Source organism: Pagrus pagrus (assembly GCF_965226575.1).
Source record: "Pagrus pagrus genome assembly, chromosome: 8".
In the NCBI taxonomy this organism is placed as follows: Eukaryota; Metazoa; Chordata; class Actinopteri; order Spariformes; family Sparidae; genus Pagrus; species Pagrus pagrus.
Genome location: NC_140192.1, coordinates 24,887,257 through 24,907,418, shown reverse-complemented (window position 1 = coordinate 24,907,418; position 20,162 = coordinate 24,887,257). Strand labels below are relative to the sequence as shown.

Below are 20,162 nucleotides of genomic sequence, written 5' to 3'. Positions count from 1 at the left end.
AACACCCCCGTCCTGTCCTTTCCTCTCTTATGCAAGTGTTTTTTTCTCATCTGCCCGTGCCCCCCTGCTCTCTCCTCTGACTGGCTCAGACACTTTACACAGACTGTAGGTCATTCACCTCGTGCCAAGGGAAAGTGCGGCTGAAAAGGTGGAGGGCAGGCCAGTTGCACAGTACTGCACCAGGCCAGGTGGGGTGAGTGCAGGCCATTCACGAGGGGTCTTAGTCGGTTATCCACAATCTGCTTGCTGCCTCTTAAGATATGGTCGCTGTCAACAAAATTAGACTTTCCTCTCACCACTCAATGTCGGCCTTGACTGCTTGGTCACTTGAAATACAACAGCTGGATATTTTTTTCCGAGCTTGGTCTAGTTTTTATTCACTGATGGGTCACTCACTTGCCGTTAAAGGATAAGTTCACCCAAAAAATTTAAATTCAGTCTTTATCTACTCACCCTGATGGAAAGTCAGGCAAAGCCTTATAGCCCACATTTCTGAAGCTTCACAGCAGAACAGCATTGCAACATTAGAGTAGATGGGAACTTGTTTTAAAATGTTGAAGGAAAAAAACAGACAAAACAAACAAAATAGCTCCATACAGCTTGTCCAGTGTCTTTGGAAGCCCCTAGATCCCAAAGTGATTTGAAAAAACTTTATTTACACGCTTGACCTGCTGTCGAGCTCAAGTGCTCACTTCAGACTGCATGTGCGCTAATGTATTTTTTTTAAAAAGTCAATTAGGGATCTTGGGGCTTGCAGAGACTTGGATTACATTGGACAAGCTACACAGAGCCATTTTATGTTTTTTAAAGTGGTTCTTTATGTTTTAAAACAAGTCCCCATCTACGTACTTCAGTTGTTTAGGAGAATGCTGCATCCCCGTTTTGCTGAGAAGCTCCAGAAATGTTTCGTGGACTACCGACTTTCAATCTGCATGGGGGAGGGTGTAGAAACACAGCATGTCAGTTTCCGGTGAACTTATCCTTTAAATAATCCAATTTTACGACCTGCCTTAAATAGTCATCCTTTACCCAAAATGTAAACAGAAAAATTGTAGCGTAATGTGTGTTAAAATTACACATGCTGAGGTTTTTAAGTGTATAAACAAAAGCACAATGATTTGGTTCCATATTGTTTGAATTGATGCTGACCGCAAGTTTCAAGTATGAACGCCAGCTTTTTACTTTAATGACGTCCATTTAGGGGTGAACTTATCCTTTGAGGGCTTCTGAAAAGACATTGCGATGAATTGTTGGAACAATTCATCAGACAGTCTCTGCGCATGAGAGATTTATTATTCGATGCTCAGATTTAAAACAGTTGTCTGCTAAAAAGCGTCAACATGAATTTTTTAACTTGGGGTTGTGGGTTGTGTTGTGTGTTTTTGTGAATTGCCTCGTTTCACAGCAAGTTTGGTTTTATTCGTTCCTTGGGGTTCTCTGAAAATGGCAGCTCAGAACAGATGACACTCATTATCCCTTAGCCCTGCTCTGACAATGTGATGGGGCTGTCTGTTGAGCTCATGATTGGGCCTTTAAGCAACACTTAAGCAGATGCTTTTCTTTTATCATGGTATTCAGGTTGCATAGCCGAGCCCACGCAGGGTGTTTTTTTTACATTACAGGACTCCTGCCACTTCTCTCTCCGCAGGGTTCAGGTGATTAGGGAACCGATCTATTGGCACGATCTTGGTGCATTAGTTGGAACAATATGTTTGTTGTCAGAGCTAAGTAATAACTAATCTTGCATTACATTAATACCAAGTCTGAGTACGGAGCCCAAGTTACAACAAATGCTTTGGGAGAGCTCATTTAAACGGCACAAAAGATGCCCAATTAGCCTGCCATAATGAACAGCTTAACAGTCACTTCTTCATTATTCACAGTTTGTTTTTTCTACATAATTCATCGCCGCTACGTTGCTGTTCATTTGGAAGAATTGTTTTTCTGTTTTTCTCCACCTGTTTTGAATACTTAAGGTGTTTTTTTTTCAGCTGTTATTTGTGGAAAGTGATGAGGGTTGAAGATATCTTCCAGATTTAGTCATCCACAAGATAGTTTACACTTGTCTTTCGACATGTGTTCTGAGAAAAACCGTCTCTTTCCTCACACCAGACTGGTTGAGTATGTGTTAGTCTTCTGTCTCAACCAAAAATATGAATAATAAGTTTTGTCAGCGGTGAAACCCGATGAATTATTCATCCATGTAAGGAGCTCTAATACTATGTATCGTTGACATAAAAAAAAAAAAAGACAAATGGCTGGCAAGCTGATGAGTCATTACAGGGGGTTCGACTGGCAGTAGGGTATATCAGTAATCAGTGGCGGGGATGAGCAGGGAAATCCAATCTGCTAATGGGCTTGATGGAGTGTGAAATGTTAAAGGAGAGGCAGCCTCTCGCTGTGTGCCCTTTGCATCTGAAGCATTTTGTCAATAATAAGACTGAAGCTGCCGTGTGGTGACAGTAACTCTGTCTTGATCTCAGCTGTTGGCTGATTAGACTTCACGTTTATGTTTATTGGAAAATAATTACCTGAATCTCAGGCAGTAGCTTGAGACTTTGCCAAGATCTCTCTCCTAATTATACCTTCGTTAACTTTTTGAAATGAGCAGAGTGCAGATAAGTAGATTTTTTTCCCTCTCTTGCCTTGAGCTCAAATTGCAGTTTTAGGAAATGTCAAGGTAAGCATTTGCTGAAGAAATAACAGCTGGTGTTGTTTTTTACAGAGGAGAGAGGTAGCATATTTACACGACAACAGTCCCGCATAATGCAATTAATCTTTTTTTTCCTTCTTCTTCTTTTTATCTCCATATTCATGTTTCGCAGACTTTGCTACTTTTTTCCATGGTGTGTTTGCAGGGACAGTGGCTGTACTGGCCAGCATGTGGCAGAACGAAACCTGAAAAGTGATACTTACACTGTCATCAGATGCTAATCACCTTAACGTAATACACTATTGGCCTCTATTGGAATTCAAATGCAGCGTTTGTTTCCAAACACAGGCTGTGAAAGGCGGTGCCAGGGTATTGTGATGCATTCCAGGCTTACATATTGGCCAGGCTTTCTCATCCCTCATCATTAGGTCCTGTATAGGCTGTCGTCGACGTCTCTATGAGCACAGCGGAGGAGCAAACCGTGGCCTTGCAGTGGAGCTGGCCTGCTAAATATAGGCTGGTGTTAAAGTCTGTTTAGGCTTAGTATTGATGTTTGTGCAGGTTTCAGTGGCAGATGTCGTGGTCTGGTGTTCACGGAAGGAGATTTATGGGAATAGTCGTGCAGTATTTGACACCGGGGTCGAGGCCAGGGCATTACACGAATCAATGGGATTAATTTGATTGAGATCTCATGTGTAATCTGACTGGATACGCTGATTGATGGGGGCAGTCTGAGATGAGAAGGATTATGATGGTTTAGATTAATTTAGAAAAATTCACTGGCGGGGGGGGGGAGTTTGGACTATCACACATGTAATATGTTCAACATTTAATCAAAAATCATCATTTTTATTCTCATGTATGTGTATATGTATAGATTTGCACTTAAACTTAAATTCCTTCCTTTTGTCGTTGTGTCTGTCTATAAAGGGACTTGACAAGAACAGCTACAGAGAGTGATTACCTATCTATTCTGCACAGATATTAATATTATAGCTGCAGCTGTTGTCATTTAGGTAATGAATAATGTTTGGAAAGAGATGCAGCACTGTACTCTACAGTGATCACTTGCCATCTGCCACATTCACTGGGCTTTAATCTACAGTACAACACATGAGCCTCTCCGTGTTTGTTCTTCATATCATCACAGCGCTCTAGATGAGTTTATCACCTTTCTCCATAGCCTGTCCTCAATCCAAGCCCAGAGTTGTATACAAAAGATTCTTAAAACCGTGTGTCTGTGGATAATTAAAGCCAGGAGACAAGGGGATTAATTCACAATCCCTGTGAGTCTTTCCATAAACCTGCAACAGCGTCTCCAGGACGACTGCTGCGCCCGGGGGAAATGAGTCCCTAATGCCGCCGGGCCGTGCATTTGCTCACTTCAATCTCCACTGTTGTCTGAGAACAATGACACTGCGGATTAACCGGCCTGTCTTCGGCACAGTGGTGGATGATTGGGCAGAGAGCACAGCCTTCTGTGAACCTCATGGGGGTGGGAGGAAAACCTGAACCTCGTTATTTGGTCACGGCCTGTGCATAACACTTCTTATACGTGCAAATTGACTCTATATGTCAAAAGAAACGTCCTTGAATTATTCTAGATTTTCCTCAGTTAGTCAGGGTGAAAAAGAGCTTCATAGAATTCTTTTGAATAGTTTTTCTCAGCGCATTTGACAGCAACTTGTAATTCATTGTTAGTGTACTGCCTGTTCTTCTCAGCGCTAAGCCAGTTCTGGGAAATCATATAAAAATGTGAAGATAAAAGAGAAAAATGTCCTTCTGTTGTCAGCCTATCCATCCTATACTGCACGACATCTGGTAGCTTCCCCTTATCTCTGCTGTTTTTGGCAGTGTCTGTCAGCATGCGTGCTGATTCTGAGTCGTCTGTTTTGTGTCTGAAGGATTTGGAGTGAATTAGTGTTTGTTTTTTTGTGAGCACAAATTAGAGGATCCCTGTGACCTCTGGAATTTAAACCTGTCCTCTGTGCGTGCCCTGTCTCGCTAGCAGTGATCTACACCTTCTCTTATTGCTGTCATTAGCCTCTAATCCCAAACACAGTCATTATGCTGTGCGTCCTCCACGACCTGCAGGGTGGAAGACTGGCCTGAATGTACCGAAGCCAACTCCACATTGTTTCAATAATACTCCTCTGGTGAATAGGGAATGCGGGCCAAGTGCTTTTTGTCTTTGTCTCTATTGTGCGTCTCATCTCTTTTTCTCTTGCCTCAAACTTTTATGTGACTGCAGGAGATAAAAGACGTTCCTTGTGGATGTTTTTGTCACGGAAAAGAAAAGAAAGAAGCTATGAGTTGTCTGGGAGTGAAATAAAATCAAGTTTATCAGCACATGATGAGTTTTCTTGTGTTTCACAGTAAGGGTGGCTTGTGTCGAGTTGAAGATTTACAGATTCAAAACGTCTGACGAACACAACCTCTGTAAATCACTCCCATTAACTCTACATCTTAGCGGTTCTCCCGGCTTCTTGGTCTCCCCTCAACCACACTAACCTCCAAACACACATCCAGAAGGCTGTCATTTTCTTTCTGCTGCACATCTGCCTTCCCTATTCAGAGCTGCGGTTCCTTCCTCCTCTCTCCTCTTCCCTTCCCTTCCTTTCCCCTCTCGTTATCATCTCCTGTTCAAACACGGATTACAGTGCCACCCCTCTCCCCCCCTTGCTTCACCCCAAACATCCCCACCCTCTCCCCCCAACTTCTGCATACAAGCCGGGCCATAAATTCTAGAGACGTGCTGGTGTTAAAAGCCTGTAAAACTGAGCGCCCTGTCTCTAAGAGGACTCCTAGCTTATTCCCCACAGAAATGGGGCATTTAGTAAGGAATCCCATAAAGCACATTCCTCATAAAGTGGGACTGTTTGGTTATTTTTCCCTCGCCATGGCCTCATTAAAGAGCTATTACTTGTTCAAGGTGCCCCATATTACTCCATTTAGATAGTGTCAGTGTCATATCTGATAGCTTTCATTAACTAAGCACGCCACAGCACACAATGTGAGCTCTTTTGTTTGGTGACATCTGGATTGAGGATGGCTCAATTAATCATGTGAGGTTTCTGAGTTCAACCTCTCCTTTCATCGCTTGAACCTTCACAAGCCTCGTGCGATATATTGCTTACATTTCCATCCTATAATTTGGAGTCCAGAGAAGGCAGCGTTCCTGTTATCCAAACAGACGTACAGTATTTTTGTTTCACAAATCTATTTATATATGACTGCAAGGAAATGGGCTCAAGAAAGAAATGAAATTATATTTTTGTGTGTGTGTGTGTGTGTGTGTGTGTGTGTGTGTGTGTGTGTGTGTGTGTGTGTGTGTGTGTGTGTGTGTGTGTGTGTGTGTGTGTGTGTGTGTGTGTGTGTGTGTGTGTGTGTGTGTGTGTGTGTTACATGCTCTAGGCCTTCCACAAGTGCTTTGACTGGGCCTCCATGCATCCTACTCCGTCTGAGCGGCAGGAAACGCTCGAGGCAACTGGGAGGCTCAGACTTGATGCTCTGTGTTGTCGAGTTGCCTTCCAGTCGTCTGACATGTGCCACCTCTGTTTGTCTGTTTCAGTTGCCTTTCTGGGAGACATTGCTCTGGACGAGGAGGATCTCCGATCGTTTAAAGTGGACAGAATAATAGATTTGGCTCAGAGAACCGTCTACACTGTTAATCACACGGACACAGGTAACAACAAAAGAAAGCACTGCTCCCAGGATTACGGTCCAAGGCAGAGAGTTTTGGCCTGTCACTTTAGATAAAAATGCAACAAAAAATCCTGAAATGAACATGGTGGAGGAAGAATAACTCTATTTGCAAAAATTTACATTTCTCTCTGTGAAACTGTCAAACCGCTCATATTTTCTCGGCAGCAGCACCTGTCAGATATCAGCTCTGTTTTTTTTTTTTTAGCTCTCTTTAAATGTTTGCGCCTGCAACTGCCATGTTATCAGTACACGTTGCTACACCTGTATTACCGTGTTCGACAGTAATTGCCAGGCTTTGTCAAGTTAAACGTTCTTTTTAAAATGAAAAGCAGTATTTAAGCAGCAGCTGTGAGTCAGCAGAGACCAATAGGCTTCACAATCCTATAAACTATAGGTGAGCATGAACCAACAAGTATGTGCAAGTTGCTGTTGGTGCTTGAATGTTGTCAGTTTGCTGTTGTTCACGCAGCATAACGTGAAGAAGAAACATTTCACTGATGCTTAGATTTGATTTTTAGACTAAATGGTGACCTCCAGGGCAGGGAGGTTGCTCTAGACTGCAACAGAGACAGACTGTGTGTACACTCACCTCTCTGAATGGCCATTTGTCCACTTGAGCAGGTTAGTCACTGCACATCTAATTGTTGTGTAGTGGAAAAGGCTATTTTAGTGTCCAAAATGAAAAACACTGTCAGTGAAGTTGCATAAGTTCTTTAAAGGTGCAATATGTAAGAATTAGCCAGCTGTTGAATACATATTTGAATTAAATAAAAAATAGGGGTCAGCATATGACCAGAGAAACAGCTAACTACTGTTAACTTGAGCTGCCGATAGCTAGTTGGCTCAATTAGCTGTGCACCTAGTGGTCTAACTTTGGACTGTAACTGGCTTGAGCTAGCTGGTTAGCATGCTAACTTCAGTATCTCTGCAACACAGAACACATGTCATAAAGTAAAAATGTTATTTCTCTTAATTCTAGTTATTTTGTGAATGTATTCAACTAAAATTCTTCCACGTTGCACCTTTTTAAAAACACATAAAACATGGATACAGCTAGGCTTGGGTGATCTGGCTGAAAAACAATATCACAATCTATTTAATCCCAATACTGACACATGATCAATTTTTTTTTTCTCAAACTTGAAATGCTCTGTAGACTATAGCTAGCCTAAAATGGTCTCCATTTGCACCATTAAAGCACAATCTTGCATTAATACACGTGTCAAAATGATGATGGTGGGTTTAGATTGAACTTGGAAACTGAAGCCAAAAGATAACATCTGATGTTGAGTTCTTTTTTGGCAACTGCCTGCTATAACTTATGTTGCATCATTTACAATACATCACCTCAGGAAGAGCCACGTAGCTGGCCACATCACTCTGTTGGTTTGTTAAAGAAGTGCAGACCTGCTAGTCAGTGAGATTATGTGAAGTGTGGAAACAGAAGTAAAAGGAAATTAAATAACGCTTCTCTCCGATATAGAGTGCAGCTTGGGCTACATTTTTCTGCCCAACCCCGACCTAGTCCGAAAGAGTTGTAACCAAGCCTGATTCGAACTATATTTATTTATTGTCACTGTATTTTCAATAAAAGAACTTGAAAGCACAGTGTCAGTTGATCTGACCAAACCCGGACGTCAGTTCATTTTACAGGTCCGCAAAATTCATGGTAAGTAGGTGGTTATAACCAAGTTACACATTTGAAATGTCTTTGAAATTACCCCAAGTTAACACGACAATTACCTAAAAGTTTACTAATTGGCCTGCTGAGGGGAAGTAAGATGGGAACTTGTTGGAAATGAAAATGGCATGATCAGCAGAAGTTTAGCAGAAACCAGATGGAAGTTTCATGGTAATGTATTAAAGAAATTAGCAGCCATTTGTTAACTGTTTATCAGGAAATAGAGTGTAATCATTAAATAATGTTGGTGTAAATTTCAATAACGTTTGAGGTAGTTAATGTGGTACTTTTGGGGTAATTTCAAGGAAATTTGAAGTATGTTGCTAGGTTATTAGCACCATGCCTGCTTACCATGACATTTCCGAACCTATAAGATGAAGTGTACTTTTGTCTGAACACAACACCTTTCAAGATCGATCAATCTAAAATTGTTATATCAGCCACCTATAGCCACAGCATTTCCTCACAGTAATGAAGTCACCTTTCACCTCACAGGTGTGGATCCTAATGAGTAGTAACATTTGCATATTACTGTTTCTGCCTTATGAGGTCATGTTTTGTGTTAACAAATTCAAACAATGTGTCTGTCACTTCACCTCACAGCCTCCTTACCTGAACGCAGCAGCTGTATGCATAACTTAGTTGCTACAGGTGTAGCATCCGAAATGTTGTCTCCCCTACATTAATCAAAGAGCAGAGCCGTTTGGTGTAAAGATAAATAAATTGAACAGAATAATAATAAATCCTTTTGACCTACAAACCTTCCCTGTCTCACTATGACTGAAGGCGGTAGATGTAATCATATTATTGTAATTAACACATCTTCCACAAGTTTTGTCTCCCCAGCACTTCATCTTATCAGTTAACTGAGCAGATTTGGCCGTTATCTGACTTTTTCTCAACACATGCACAAGTGTACGTGCTAATTGATCTCGCCAGGCTGCTAAGATTTACTCCCGCAGACTGAAATTCGACAGAACACATTGTTCCAGGGAATTCAAAACAAAAAAACTTGCCGCAAACTGTAAATCAAATTAAGTGAGAAAGGATGAGGGCTCATAGTCGCACAGCTTCAAGTTTTGTTATGGAACAAAAACCCTGAAACCAGATACTTAAGAACAACCTTATTGTGAGACAAGTACATTTCAGTGTACGGCCTTCATCTGCCTCATGTGATGTCTTACAATAAAGAAGTTCATTATACTACAAGTGTTACTGTTTCCCTTTTCTTTACACCAATGAATAAGTAGGTGCCAGAAATCCCTACTCTACTGTTTGTGCAGCCATCACATTAAACTCCGCAGTGGATCGAGGTCAACATGTTAATTAATTGTTTTAATAAATGTTAAATTAATCATTTAATAACTCCTGACAAGGACATGCATCAGTGTACCTTGGGGATTCTGCAGGGTTTCATTAAAATGAAACACTGCCAGCTTCAGCACCTTCACCCAAATATAACAAACGGAGTGAAATCAGCTGCTGGAGTCTTTATATGGAAAGAAACCTGCAGCCTGTGAAGCACATTTAAGTTTTCTATTCCTATCCTACCAATGTGAAAGAGTTGGAAGGAACATTATAAAGGTACAGCAGCAGATTGTCTTCTTATATAAATGTTCATTATATGAATTTCTTTCCAACACCCAGTAAATTCATTAACTGCACAAACTGTATCTGAAGGTCTTTCTCTGTAATTGTCAGTTTTGGTTAACAGAAAGCTGAAGTTTTCTCTCTGACACACATTTACTGACCCTTCTCCTTCTAAGGAAAAGATTCTACTTTTAAAAAAAGGGATCTGTTTATATTATGATGTTATTTGGCCTGCAAAATAAAAAGTCAGCATTAATTTCCTCTCAAAGGTCACACAGTCTCTAAACTCGGTCTTTCTATGTAGTTCCCTGTTCCCTGTTGAAAAGGGATGTTGATGTTGGAAATGACTTTTTACTTCCAGATGTGTTGTCTGAGATCAGAGCCAGACGTGTACTTGATTTTCGAAGCTGATGCCAATATTAAGTAGTACAAAATTCTGGTATTAATATATCAGCCAGTATAAACACAACTTTACAATGACCCCTCAAATGTGGTTATCTGGTCAACTGGAGACAAAGACATGTAAAGAAGGCAGTTTAACGATACACTTTATTGTCTGATATGACATTAGTTCCCTGAAACAGTAAACTTAACTTGAACATAATAATTATAAACTATTCAAAGTATCTTTTCCTGCATTATAATCTCCCTTAAAAGGTTTTCATGTTGGCACAAGTTGGACAACATACACTAATATCAATATATATCTGCCATAGGCCAATACTGGCCAATAATATACTGGTCTGGCTCCATTGTCTAGAATGGTATGAATTGATTATCAGACCAAAATTATAGCAATTTGCAATATTATCCCGATAATCATCAACCATTTTGTTGGGAAAGAAATATTATTTATTGCTTCACAAAGAGGAAGCTAATTTTTTTAAGTGAAAAAACAAACAATCAAGAGTCTTGAAGTAATCATAAATCATAAGGTCCTCCTCCACCAATAAAAGATGAATAAATGGTGGTGACCTCATCTCCCTGTTGTTTTTTAGTTTGGAACCAACAGCATTTGCACATTCGATTTAACTTGTTTTTGTGCCCTCAGCCATGGAGACAGGCTTAGGCAATTCAAAATAAATCAGGAAACCAATGTTGGACCGTACATCAGCGAAATAGACAGCTTTTTCAAGTCATTCATGTGAGGATATTCACCATTATCTCGATTCACAATTATTCCAACAATGAAAATTTACCATGATTGACTTATGGTGTCTTTTTTATCTCAATCCGCAAAAAAATCTTTTATCGTCCCATCCCTTGTCTAGAGTTACAATGTAAATGTTAGTTTGACAGTCATATAACAACAACAGGTCATGAGGAGCTTTTGTCTGCTTGTATTAGTTTATTTAGTGTCGTAATATAATATAATGGGAACCAAAGTAATTGTGTCACTGGATAAAACCTTTTCATATGTTTACTGCACAGCTGCATCAGTCAGTAAATCAATTGTAAACCAACAAAAGCACACATTGTTTTTTAACTTTGGGAGGCACACCTTTGTTCTATAACCGTTCAAACATCTTATATAAAATGTGATTACATCTAAAGAAGATTAAACAGCTGATGTTAGTTATATTTATACTTCAGTCTGTATACTATGCCTGTTCTGCAGCACAATGAAGTTCACATAAGGGGATTGTGCTATATGTGCTTCACATATGGATGTTTCTCTTTTAATCACCAGGTTTAGGTGGGAGCTTAGTCTCCATGGTAACTCTGCATTTATGTGTGTTTGAGTGACATTAAGGAGGGGAAATTAATTTAAAGGATGAAAGAATTCAACTTCAATAAAACTCATTTGTACAAATTAGGATGAACAATGTTATTTGAACAAATGTCTCTCTTATGTAATTTCCGAAATGAGAAATAATTATAGAGTTCCTGAATGGCATTAAAGTTTGTGTAATGTTCTGTAGTTAGGATAAAAAGCCTCTTCTGTCATCCGAGGTAAAGCGTTTTTGCTCTTTTATGAGAAAAACACTCGAGAAACATTTGCTCTGTCAGACCCAGAGATTATTCGAATCATTTATGTTCTTGTTTTTGTTGTCTTGATTTGAAATCTTCAGGATCCACCAATCAGAGTAGCCAAAATAGGCAAGGTTCACGCCGCAGGAAAAGGGCAGCAACCTCCAGACCTGAACGTGTTTGGCCTGAAGGTGTTATCCCCTATGTCATCAGCGGTAACTTCAGTGGTAAGTAACAATCATCTACTGATCCTTTTTATGAGAAGATAAGTTGCTCACTGCTTTTTAACAAATAATATGTTAATGAATATGATCTAATGTAGCATGCATAATCAGAAATCACTCATTCTTACAACTATGAAACATCTTTCCTGGGTGTGGTTGTTGATGGTGTCTTGCCTATGTAATTCAACATATTTCCCCATCGAAAGGGGACATTATTGCGGGAAATAAAGTGTGGAGACACTATCTTTGAATGAGTAATAGTGCGCTCATGTCGAGGCGGAATGACCAAGAGGAACTTTCTTCCTGGGGAAAATTTAAGTGAACACCCCCTCAAGTTGGAACAACAACTGGGAAAGTCCGCAGAAGTTTTCACTTGCCGAGTTAATGTCATGTAGGATCATGGTGGATGAAAGTGTGTGAATGTTTGGTTCATGATAAGAACCTTTTTATTTTGTGTGTTGCATATCAACTCTCTGCTCACATTGTAGTTGTATGGTATTAGGTTGTAACCATAAATTACACATCTTCCATATTTGCTAACACTTACGATTTCTGCGGGAGTCTCCCTTTTTCTCCCGTTGTGCTTCTGGTTGGTAATTTCTCCCACTAATCTTACGATATAATAGTCATACATATAAAATGTGTGTTTCTTAGTTTCTGTGTGGGATATGTGTTGTGGTACCTGGCAACCCGACCTAGAGGAAAAGGTGAGCATGCACAAGTGACCCTGCCCGACGTGCGTAGACAGGTCCCAAGATGAAGAAATAAGTTTCCAAACTGGTGTGGGGCCTTCCTCTTTTGTCGTGTAAATTTTAGATATTGGCTTTTGATCACGCTTTGTATACATTTTGCATAGTGTTGGGTTATATGAGTGCAGGGGCGTTGAAGGAAGGCCATTTACCCAGAAAATCTCCCTCTTTTTCACAGCAAAATGTTGGGAGGTATGATCTTCTTTATAGCTTCGACGTTGTTTCACATCTGAAAATAAAAGAACAACTCCCTTATTCGGGAAATGGGACCATCTGAGGGACACTTGAATGCACCATTATTCCTAATTCCTCAAAATGAATAAAGACATAAAGAAATATACTGCTGTAACGTGTCAACCTTCCATGTCACCTTAACAAAAATAATTGTTCAAAAGCAAAATATGTGGTGCACTGTCGAAATAATCAAAACAAAATTACAACTCAAGAAATATAGTGAAAAATGGTCTTGTTGTGACTTCATTTCCAGGAAGTCTCTATCCAACTCCATGTCTCAAAGCTGTTTCCAGCTGCCTCCTTTTCTATTCATCGCCTCTTTTCTATAAAACACTGTGTGTGTGAGTGTGTTTTTGTCAGCCCCACTGATCTCCCCCTCTCTGTCTTCCTATTCAGGCAGCCAGCGGGCTATATTCCGCCAAGCCATGCGGCACTGGGAGAAGCACACCTGTGTGACCTTTATTGAGAGGACACAGGAGGAGAGCTATATTGTCTTCACCTACCGACCATGTGGGTGAGTCAGTGGGGTTTTTTAGCTCCCACATGAAGGAACGGAACAATCCTCTGTTGAGCCTTCGTTATCTACAGCTAATTACTTAGCGCCTAAGCACTTTTCCTTGCCTCCTGCTCAGCAGCCTTTCGCCATTGTTCATCCTCTCTGTTCGCAGTCTCTGTGTGAGTTGTTATTTCAGCCCCCTGCCAGTCCTGAGAGAGACGGACATTCAATGTTTCCTAAGCCTCATCATCACACTGCATCCGTCACTGAGCACTTTGACATACATCATGTACACAACTGCACCCATGGGGGAAACTTCCTTAGCCTCTCTGTAACCCTATTCACCCACTGAAGTTGGGCTCAGTGTCCACTCAGCATTTCTTCTTTAAACCAATACTCACGGGAAGTGCTGGTTGTGGCTCTCGTTGTTGCTAAGCGACCATTGACAACCTGTTTGGATGTGCAGGGCTTTTTTAATTAACGATGAAATGTTTACAAATCAAACCACTTGCTGCTGTTGGGAACGCAAACCAGTGAAACCTATTAATTTGAGAATTGGGGGGAAAGAGGCCAGAGCTGTTAGGAGTAAGTATTACAGAGGTTCCCAGGGGACACACAAACTGAAAATGTTCCCAGTTCCCATGTTTTAACCTCACACAGATTTCAACCACAAGCTGGAACCATTATGTCATTACACACAATATACCTCTCCCACTGATATGTATCACTCAACACAACAGCTTAACAGAAAGCGGATGCAGCTCATGATACTGAACTTTTTCCAGCCAACTGTTGATAGCCATTTTTAGCCTGGTAACTGGCCCCTGGAGCAACAGGGATGACATTATCCACGCAGGCGGCAGTGGTTAGCAGTGGGAACGCTTGACTCTGCTGCATATTCAGCAGGCCCCCATCTGTCCTGTGCAAAGTTCAAGGCGTGTCTCAGGAGAGCCTGGCTGGCCTCGCAGTAATTAGAGAGCGGCAGTCTGGCCCACAGGGCCGTGATGTGTGTGCCCGTCCTCCAGACTCCCACACTGAACCTTTCATGTCACGCTGCGATGGAGCGCTGCAGCCAGCCAGCTCCCACCGTCACTCTCAGCATTTGCATTGGCAGACTGATGAATGAATGTCACTGCTGTATGTGTGGGTGATGGGTCGCCTCGTACGGCTCTCCTGTAAAACAGACCAGAGGCTGTTAAGATGATGTCGTCCTCATTATGAGCATCTATATATGTGCAGACATGTTGAAATATAGGCGCTAGCACTCATTAAAGAGCCAGAGACACATTCCTTCTTCCCTTTTCCTGGGAAACATGACTTTTTTGGCCTCCCTATTTATTTTCCACTCGCTTGTTAGTTTAATTTACTAAATAGTCTAGTCACTATATTTTTGGCTTCATTAACACTGCCTCTCTGTGTCTGCTGATTCAAAGGTGCTGCTCCTATGTGGGCCGTCGCGGAGGGGGCCCCCAGGCCATATCCATCGGGAAAAACTGCGACAAGTTTGGCATTGTGGTGCACGAGTTGGGTCATGTGATCGGATTCTGGCATGAACACACACGACCTGACCGGGACGAACACGTCAGCATTATCAGGGACAACATTCAGCCAGGTAGGAGCACAGGTCTCTCAGCAATAATGTTGGAAAGGTCCAGTAAGAGATTAATAAAAGTAAAAAAAAAACACCAGTTGGGTACACGCTCATCCTCTGCCTGCAAAAGTGTTTATTGTTGTCTGTATTGTATCATACATTTTACAGTCAGAGTAGAACTGTTTTTACCTTTGACCCACATCCGTACATAAGGATTCACAGTATGACTCAGCCTGATGTTTCAAATGTGCTTCTCCCTTTTTTTCTTTCACAGGACAAGAGTATAACTTTTTGAAGATGGAGCCGGGGGAGGTGGACTCTCTGGGAGAAGTCTATGACTTCGACAGCATCATGCACTATGCCAGGAATACATTCTCCAGGTAGGAGCCAAGCCAAGTTCCACGCCATACGCCCCAGACATGAAGTCTTAGATCAAGTCAGACCCAGCTGTTTCCCGCTCTGCTGCAACCTTTTAACCCATCCCCTTGTTTTCCATCTCTGCTCACAGGGTTTTTATATAGATCTGTAACGCACCAGCTCTGTGACCATGAGCTGCTGCTGAGTAATGTGGCAGGATTCCCAAAGAACAAAGAATGAAACACTTAATTCTCCACAATAATACACCAGTAGAAACATGTAGCTCGAGGGCGTCAAGCTTAGAAAAGGCTCACTGTTCCTTGAATATCTGTCTTGGAGCTGAATTGTTTCGTTACTGTCTGTGTTTAAGTTCAAAGAGATAGAAACTAGTTTCTTGGGGAAAAAGTGGGTCTTTAGTGGATATTTATAAAGTAGCTCCTACAAAAGCTTCTATTTTCAACTAAGGACTCTCCTCCTCTTGTCCAAGTTTCTTTTGGCTGGCCTTTTTTTTTTCAACAGTCAGTACTCGCATTGTATTGGGCTTTAGGGAGACTAGAGGGAGCACAAATGTGATTTATGTAATATTTGGACACGATTTAATTTCTTGTTGGTGTATTGAGAATACGCTTGTGTGAGGTAACTTGTAGCAAGAAATCTGACGTGTCAGCTTCCATTTAGCTTCACCACTTTAAACTCAGAGTGGATCAGAGTGGATCTGGCAGCTTCACATTTAGCTGAGCTGTTGCTTAATAGATTTTACCTGTTCTGGCATCCAGAACAGGATCAGTTACACTTTTCACTCCCATTCTGGCTTTTGAAGCATTAGCATTGTGGCAGGAGGAACACAAGCTCTGAACAGTGATTAAAATCCAATGTCTCTGAAGGTTACTTAAATGATTCGTATTATTTTTTTCTGTAAAGTGAAAGCCAAATCCTGGTAGCCATAGTAAAAGTGCCAGCTCCTTCCCACAGCCTGTTCAAATTAAGACTCAGCTCCTCGGTTCCTGCTGGTTTTGCAGCACCAGCAGCCCTAGTAAAGCAGCACCGGTCCTGGAGCCCCCAAACAGTAGCCCTGCCTCATCACAACAAATTTCTGCAGGCCACTTTCAAGGTTATGTGAAGCTTCTTGTAAAAAGCTGTGGTTTCATACTATGAATCACCTCGTTGTGCTCCTAAAAGCCCTTTGAAGAGGCTTTGATGATTAGTATCATGATGTTCACCCCTGGCCACTACAGGGACTCACACATTTGTCTGCTGCAAAGCTTTTTAGCACCTTCATAACACTCAGGTATTAGAACATACACCATATTTTGCACTGCAAGCACAATTTAGGTCAACCACTAATAATCTCCTACATATGGTAAAGAATGTGAGTGGAGGTTTTATTGGCTCAATTAATGTTTCCTTTACATGTGAAGGAAAATTTCTGCTGACTTTCTCATGCTCCCCTGGCTCAGTTAATAGATTCACTCTAAATGTGTGTATCTTAGACTTCAGTCAGCAGGTAAATAACTGATAAACTGTGTAGAGCTGACTGATATATTGGTTGGCCGATATTAGCCTCTCACAAATATATCAGTATCAGCTAGGCTTGGGCAATATCCAGAGTTTTATATCACGATATTGTCCTGCCCAAATAATCGTGATAGACGATATTATCTTTACGTTATTGATGACAACTTAAAGTATCTACTATTCATTTTTTTTGTGTTTTAAAGGTATAGTTGGTAATCCTGTTCAGAAACACTTTTTGTTATACTGGGTGAAATGGTCTTCCCACCCTGAGAGTAGTCCATACATAATGTGTTCAGAAAACGGAACGAAATAAATCAGACCTCTGTGGCAGCTGCAGGCCTGTAAAAACTGACCAATCCCTCCCTCTCGGTCCGAGTTGAAAGAACCAATCAGATGCCTTCATGTCTCGTCCTGCCTGCACCCCCCTCTGTCCCCCCCCCTCCTCCCTGCGCACACTCATCACATGTCACGTGTTGCCGGATATATTCAGCACACTGCATATGGAGTTAGCAGGAGATCCACACTCCAGGTCAGAAGGTGGCGGTAATGCACACCTAAAAGTTGTTTGCCAACAGCCATAAAACAACAGAAGAAGAAGAGTTAGCACAGTTAGCAGGAGACAACAATGGCAGAGAAAATGCAGCCAAAAGTAGCACTTCCATAAGTGATGCAGAGGTTGCTGTCTTTCTGTTGGACAGGTAATTATTTGTTTTGCTTCGGGGGGATTTGTTATTTTTATGAAATATGTAACGTTAGCCAACTTAGCTACTTTTGTAGCTTGTATTAGCCCAATGCTAACGGCTCTCCTCTGGACTGTCTGATGCGTGTTCAAGTTTGTGGGGGCGGGGCTTTGGACGGAGCACTGACGGGAGGGGGGGAAGGGGGTGGAGCTTAGACGAGGTGCCACTTTCAAATCTTGCTAGCTCTCCAACATTACCAACTATACCTTTAATACACTGACAATCATTTTATAATTATATAATTATATTTATAATTATATTTTATTATTATATAATGATATACGCTCCTGGGCACTATAGTGAAATGTAGAATGGGTGCCCTGGAGTCTAGAGGGTTACATAACAGGTGAAAAGCATGAATTTCAGACACAACAGAATAGTCTAGTCTACAATATTATGTGTAGCTAGTATGTCACTGATTCCCCAATTTTTTAAATATCAACACGCCTGCTTCTGCTGCCACGCCAGCTCAGCGTGCATCTTTTCAAAATAAGAGTATATGCTAGTATCGGCAGATATGTTGCTCGATATGAAAACTTTTTTTTGGGAGTTAACAATGCAGTAAGAGTTGCTAGGACTAATTTGTAATCAGTTTTGAAAAAAAACCTCAAAAGTCATACATAAAAAGTGAAAATATTGTGTAACGATAATATTTTGGCGAAAGTGAAAGTCACTCATGTTAATTGTACTTAAAGGAATAGTTCACTCTAGAACGAAATTCAGTCATTATCGACTCACCCTCATGCTGATGAGAAGTCCGGTGTAGTTTCTTATTCCTCAAAGTGCAGCTGGAGAACCGCAGGGGTACCTTCCGGCAGCAATAATCCATATAACGAGTGTTAATGGCATCTGAGACGAAAAGGTCCATAAAACTACACAAAAACGTTGTAATATTCCTCCATACTGCTCGTCCACTGCAATCCAAGTGTCCTGAAGTGGCGACATCCAGAGTTTACTCAAAACGACGTCATTTAGTACATTTTTCTAGCCTAAACAGTCACTATACTATATCTGCGTGCACGCGAGTCTCCCTCATAGCGTTTGCACTACGGAAGCCATGCCAGACAAGATGAACGAGACTCGCGATAGATACACACCGGTATTTACATCCTGTTGTGAGTTTCAAAGTTTCAAATCACTAGTGCAGGCAGATCCCGTTTGTGTGTCGCTCGGTCACTCACAGCAGGATGTAAATACCGGTGTGTATCTATCACGAGTTCTCGTTCTTGTCTGGCGCGGCTTCCGTAGTGCAAATGGCTGTGAGGGAGACTCGCGTGCACACGGGAGCGTGTCTCCAGGCAGATATAGTATAGTGACTGTTTAGGCTGTAAAAATGTACTAAATGATGTCGTTTTGAGTAAACTCTGGATGTCGCCACTTCAGGACACTTGGATTGCAGCGGACGAGCATTATGGAGGAATATTACAAAGTTTTTGTGTAGTTTTATGGACCTTTTCGTCTCGGACACCATTTACGCCTGTTATATGGATTTTTGCTGCAGGAGGGTACCCCCGCGGGTCTCCAGTTGCACTTTGAGGAATAAGAAACTACACCGGACTTCTCATCAGCATGAGGGTGAATCGATAATGACTGGATTTCGTTCTAGAGTGAACTATTCCTTTAAGTCTTAAAACCTAAACTGTGGAGAGACAGATGAACCCACATTTGACATTGAATTTGTTGGATGCTGGGAAATTGCTGCACAGAGAAACTCCTGATTGTAAAAGCAGAACTGTGAATGTGTCATAACAGCACTAAACTTTGTCGCCAGCTGACCTCATTCCCTACTCCGTCCCGATGCTACAGGAAGCCCCTCCAGATGTTGTGCCGGCGTCAAAAGAAGGATCTTACTAGAAAACAAACCCATGACAAACCCCGGTCAGTCTGGGCTCATGCTCTAGTCATCCTGGGCTGCGGTTAATTTGAAGTGTTATTTACCAGTCGGGTGACTGTGGAGCCAAAAAAGACCTCTTGGGAGGAGTTGATTCAGAATCAGCCTCTGAGTCATCTGTGTAATTTAAAAAGCATCACTACGCTCACTGCAGAGTGGCTTCCCGACAACCTGTCTGTGTATGTTAAATTATCTCATAAGCTCTGACGACCAAACTTTACATGCAGTCGTGTAAATATTTGATTCCCTCCTGCTGCTGTGTGTTGGACATGACCTCAGTTTTGTGTATGAAAACTGCATTTTGACCCTCTATTGCTTAGATAAACAAAATGTTGTAATCTTTCGTACAGCTGCAGGACAGCTCAGCAATGTTCTACCTATAGCAGGAATAGTTTTGACAGCCTTCAGTAAGCTGGAGTGGGTGTAATGTGATCTATGATCACACATGAGTCAAAGCCTCACTCTGATATGAGAACCAGCTGTTTGCCGTCCTTTTGTTCTTACTTGACCCTCTAAGTCAGCTGTATATATACATACGTTTCTTTGTTTTCCCCACATCGGCTCTCTCATGCCCTGTGTTACTCTCTGAGTATGGGCCTCTTCCCAAATCAACTGCCATGCTCTTGCGGCAAACAGATTCTGGGAAGCAGAGAGGGAATCTTTGTCTAAAGGGAGGCTGCTGCTGGGTGTAGGCCAATGTACAGAAATGCCTGTCTGGCCACGTGCATCCAAATTGTGGGTCGAGTATACACTTCACGCAGAAAT

The 20,162-nt window shown here is 41.5% G+C and overlaps 1 protein-coding gene across 2 annotated transcripts in view; it reads left to right on the top strand.

Moving 5' to 3' along the window:
• bmp1a (bone morphogenetic protein 1a) overlaps positions 1-20,162 on the top strand; it is a 40,931-nt gene that overhangs the window by 3,393 nt on the left and 17,376 nt on the right. For both annotated transcript variants that reach the window (XM_084360301.1, XM_084360302.1), the window contains exons 2-6: positions 6,225-6,338; positions 11,702-11,827; positions 13,204-13,321; positions 14,737-14,915; positions 15,169-15,274. In XM_084360301.1, coding sequence (XP_084216427.1) covers positions 6,225-6,338; positions 11,702-11,827; positions 13,204-13,321; positions 14,737-14,915; positions 15,169-15,274 — 643 coding nt within the window. The remainder of the gene's footprint in view (positions 1-6,224; positions 6,339-11,701; positions 11,828-13,203; positions 13,322-14,736; positions 14,916-15,168; positions 15,275-20,162) is intronic.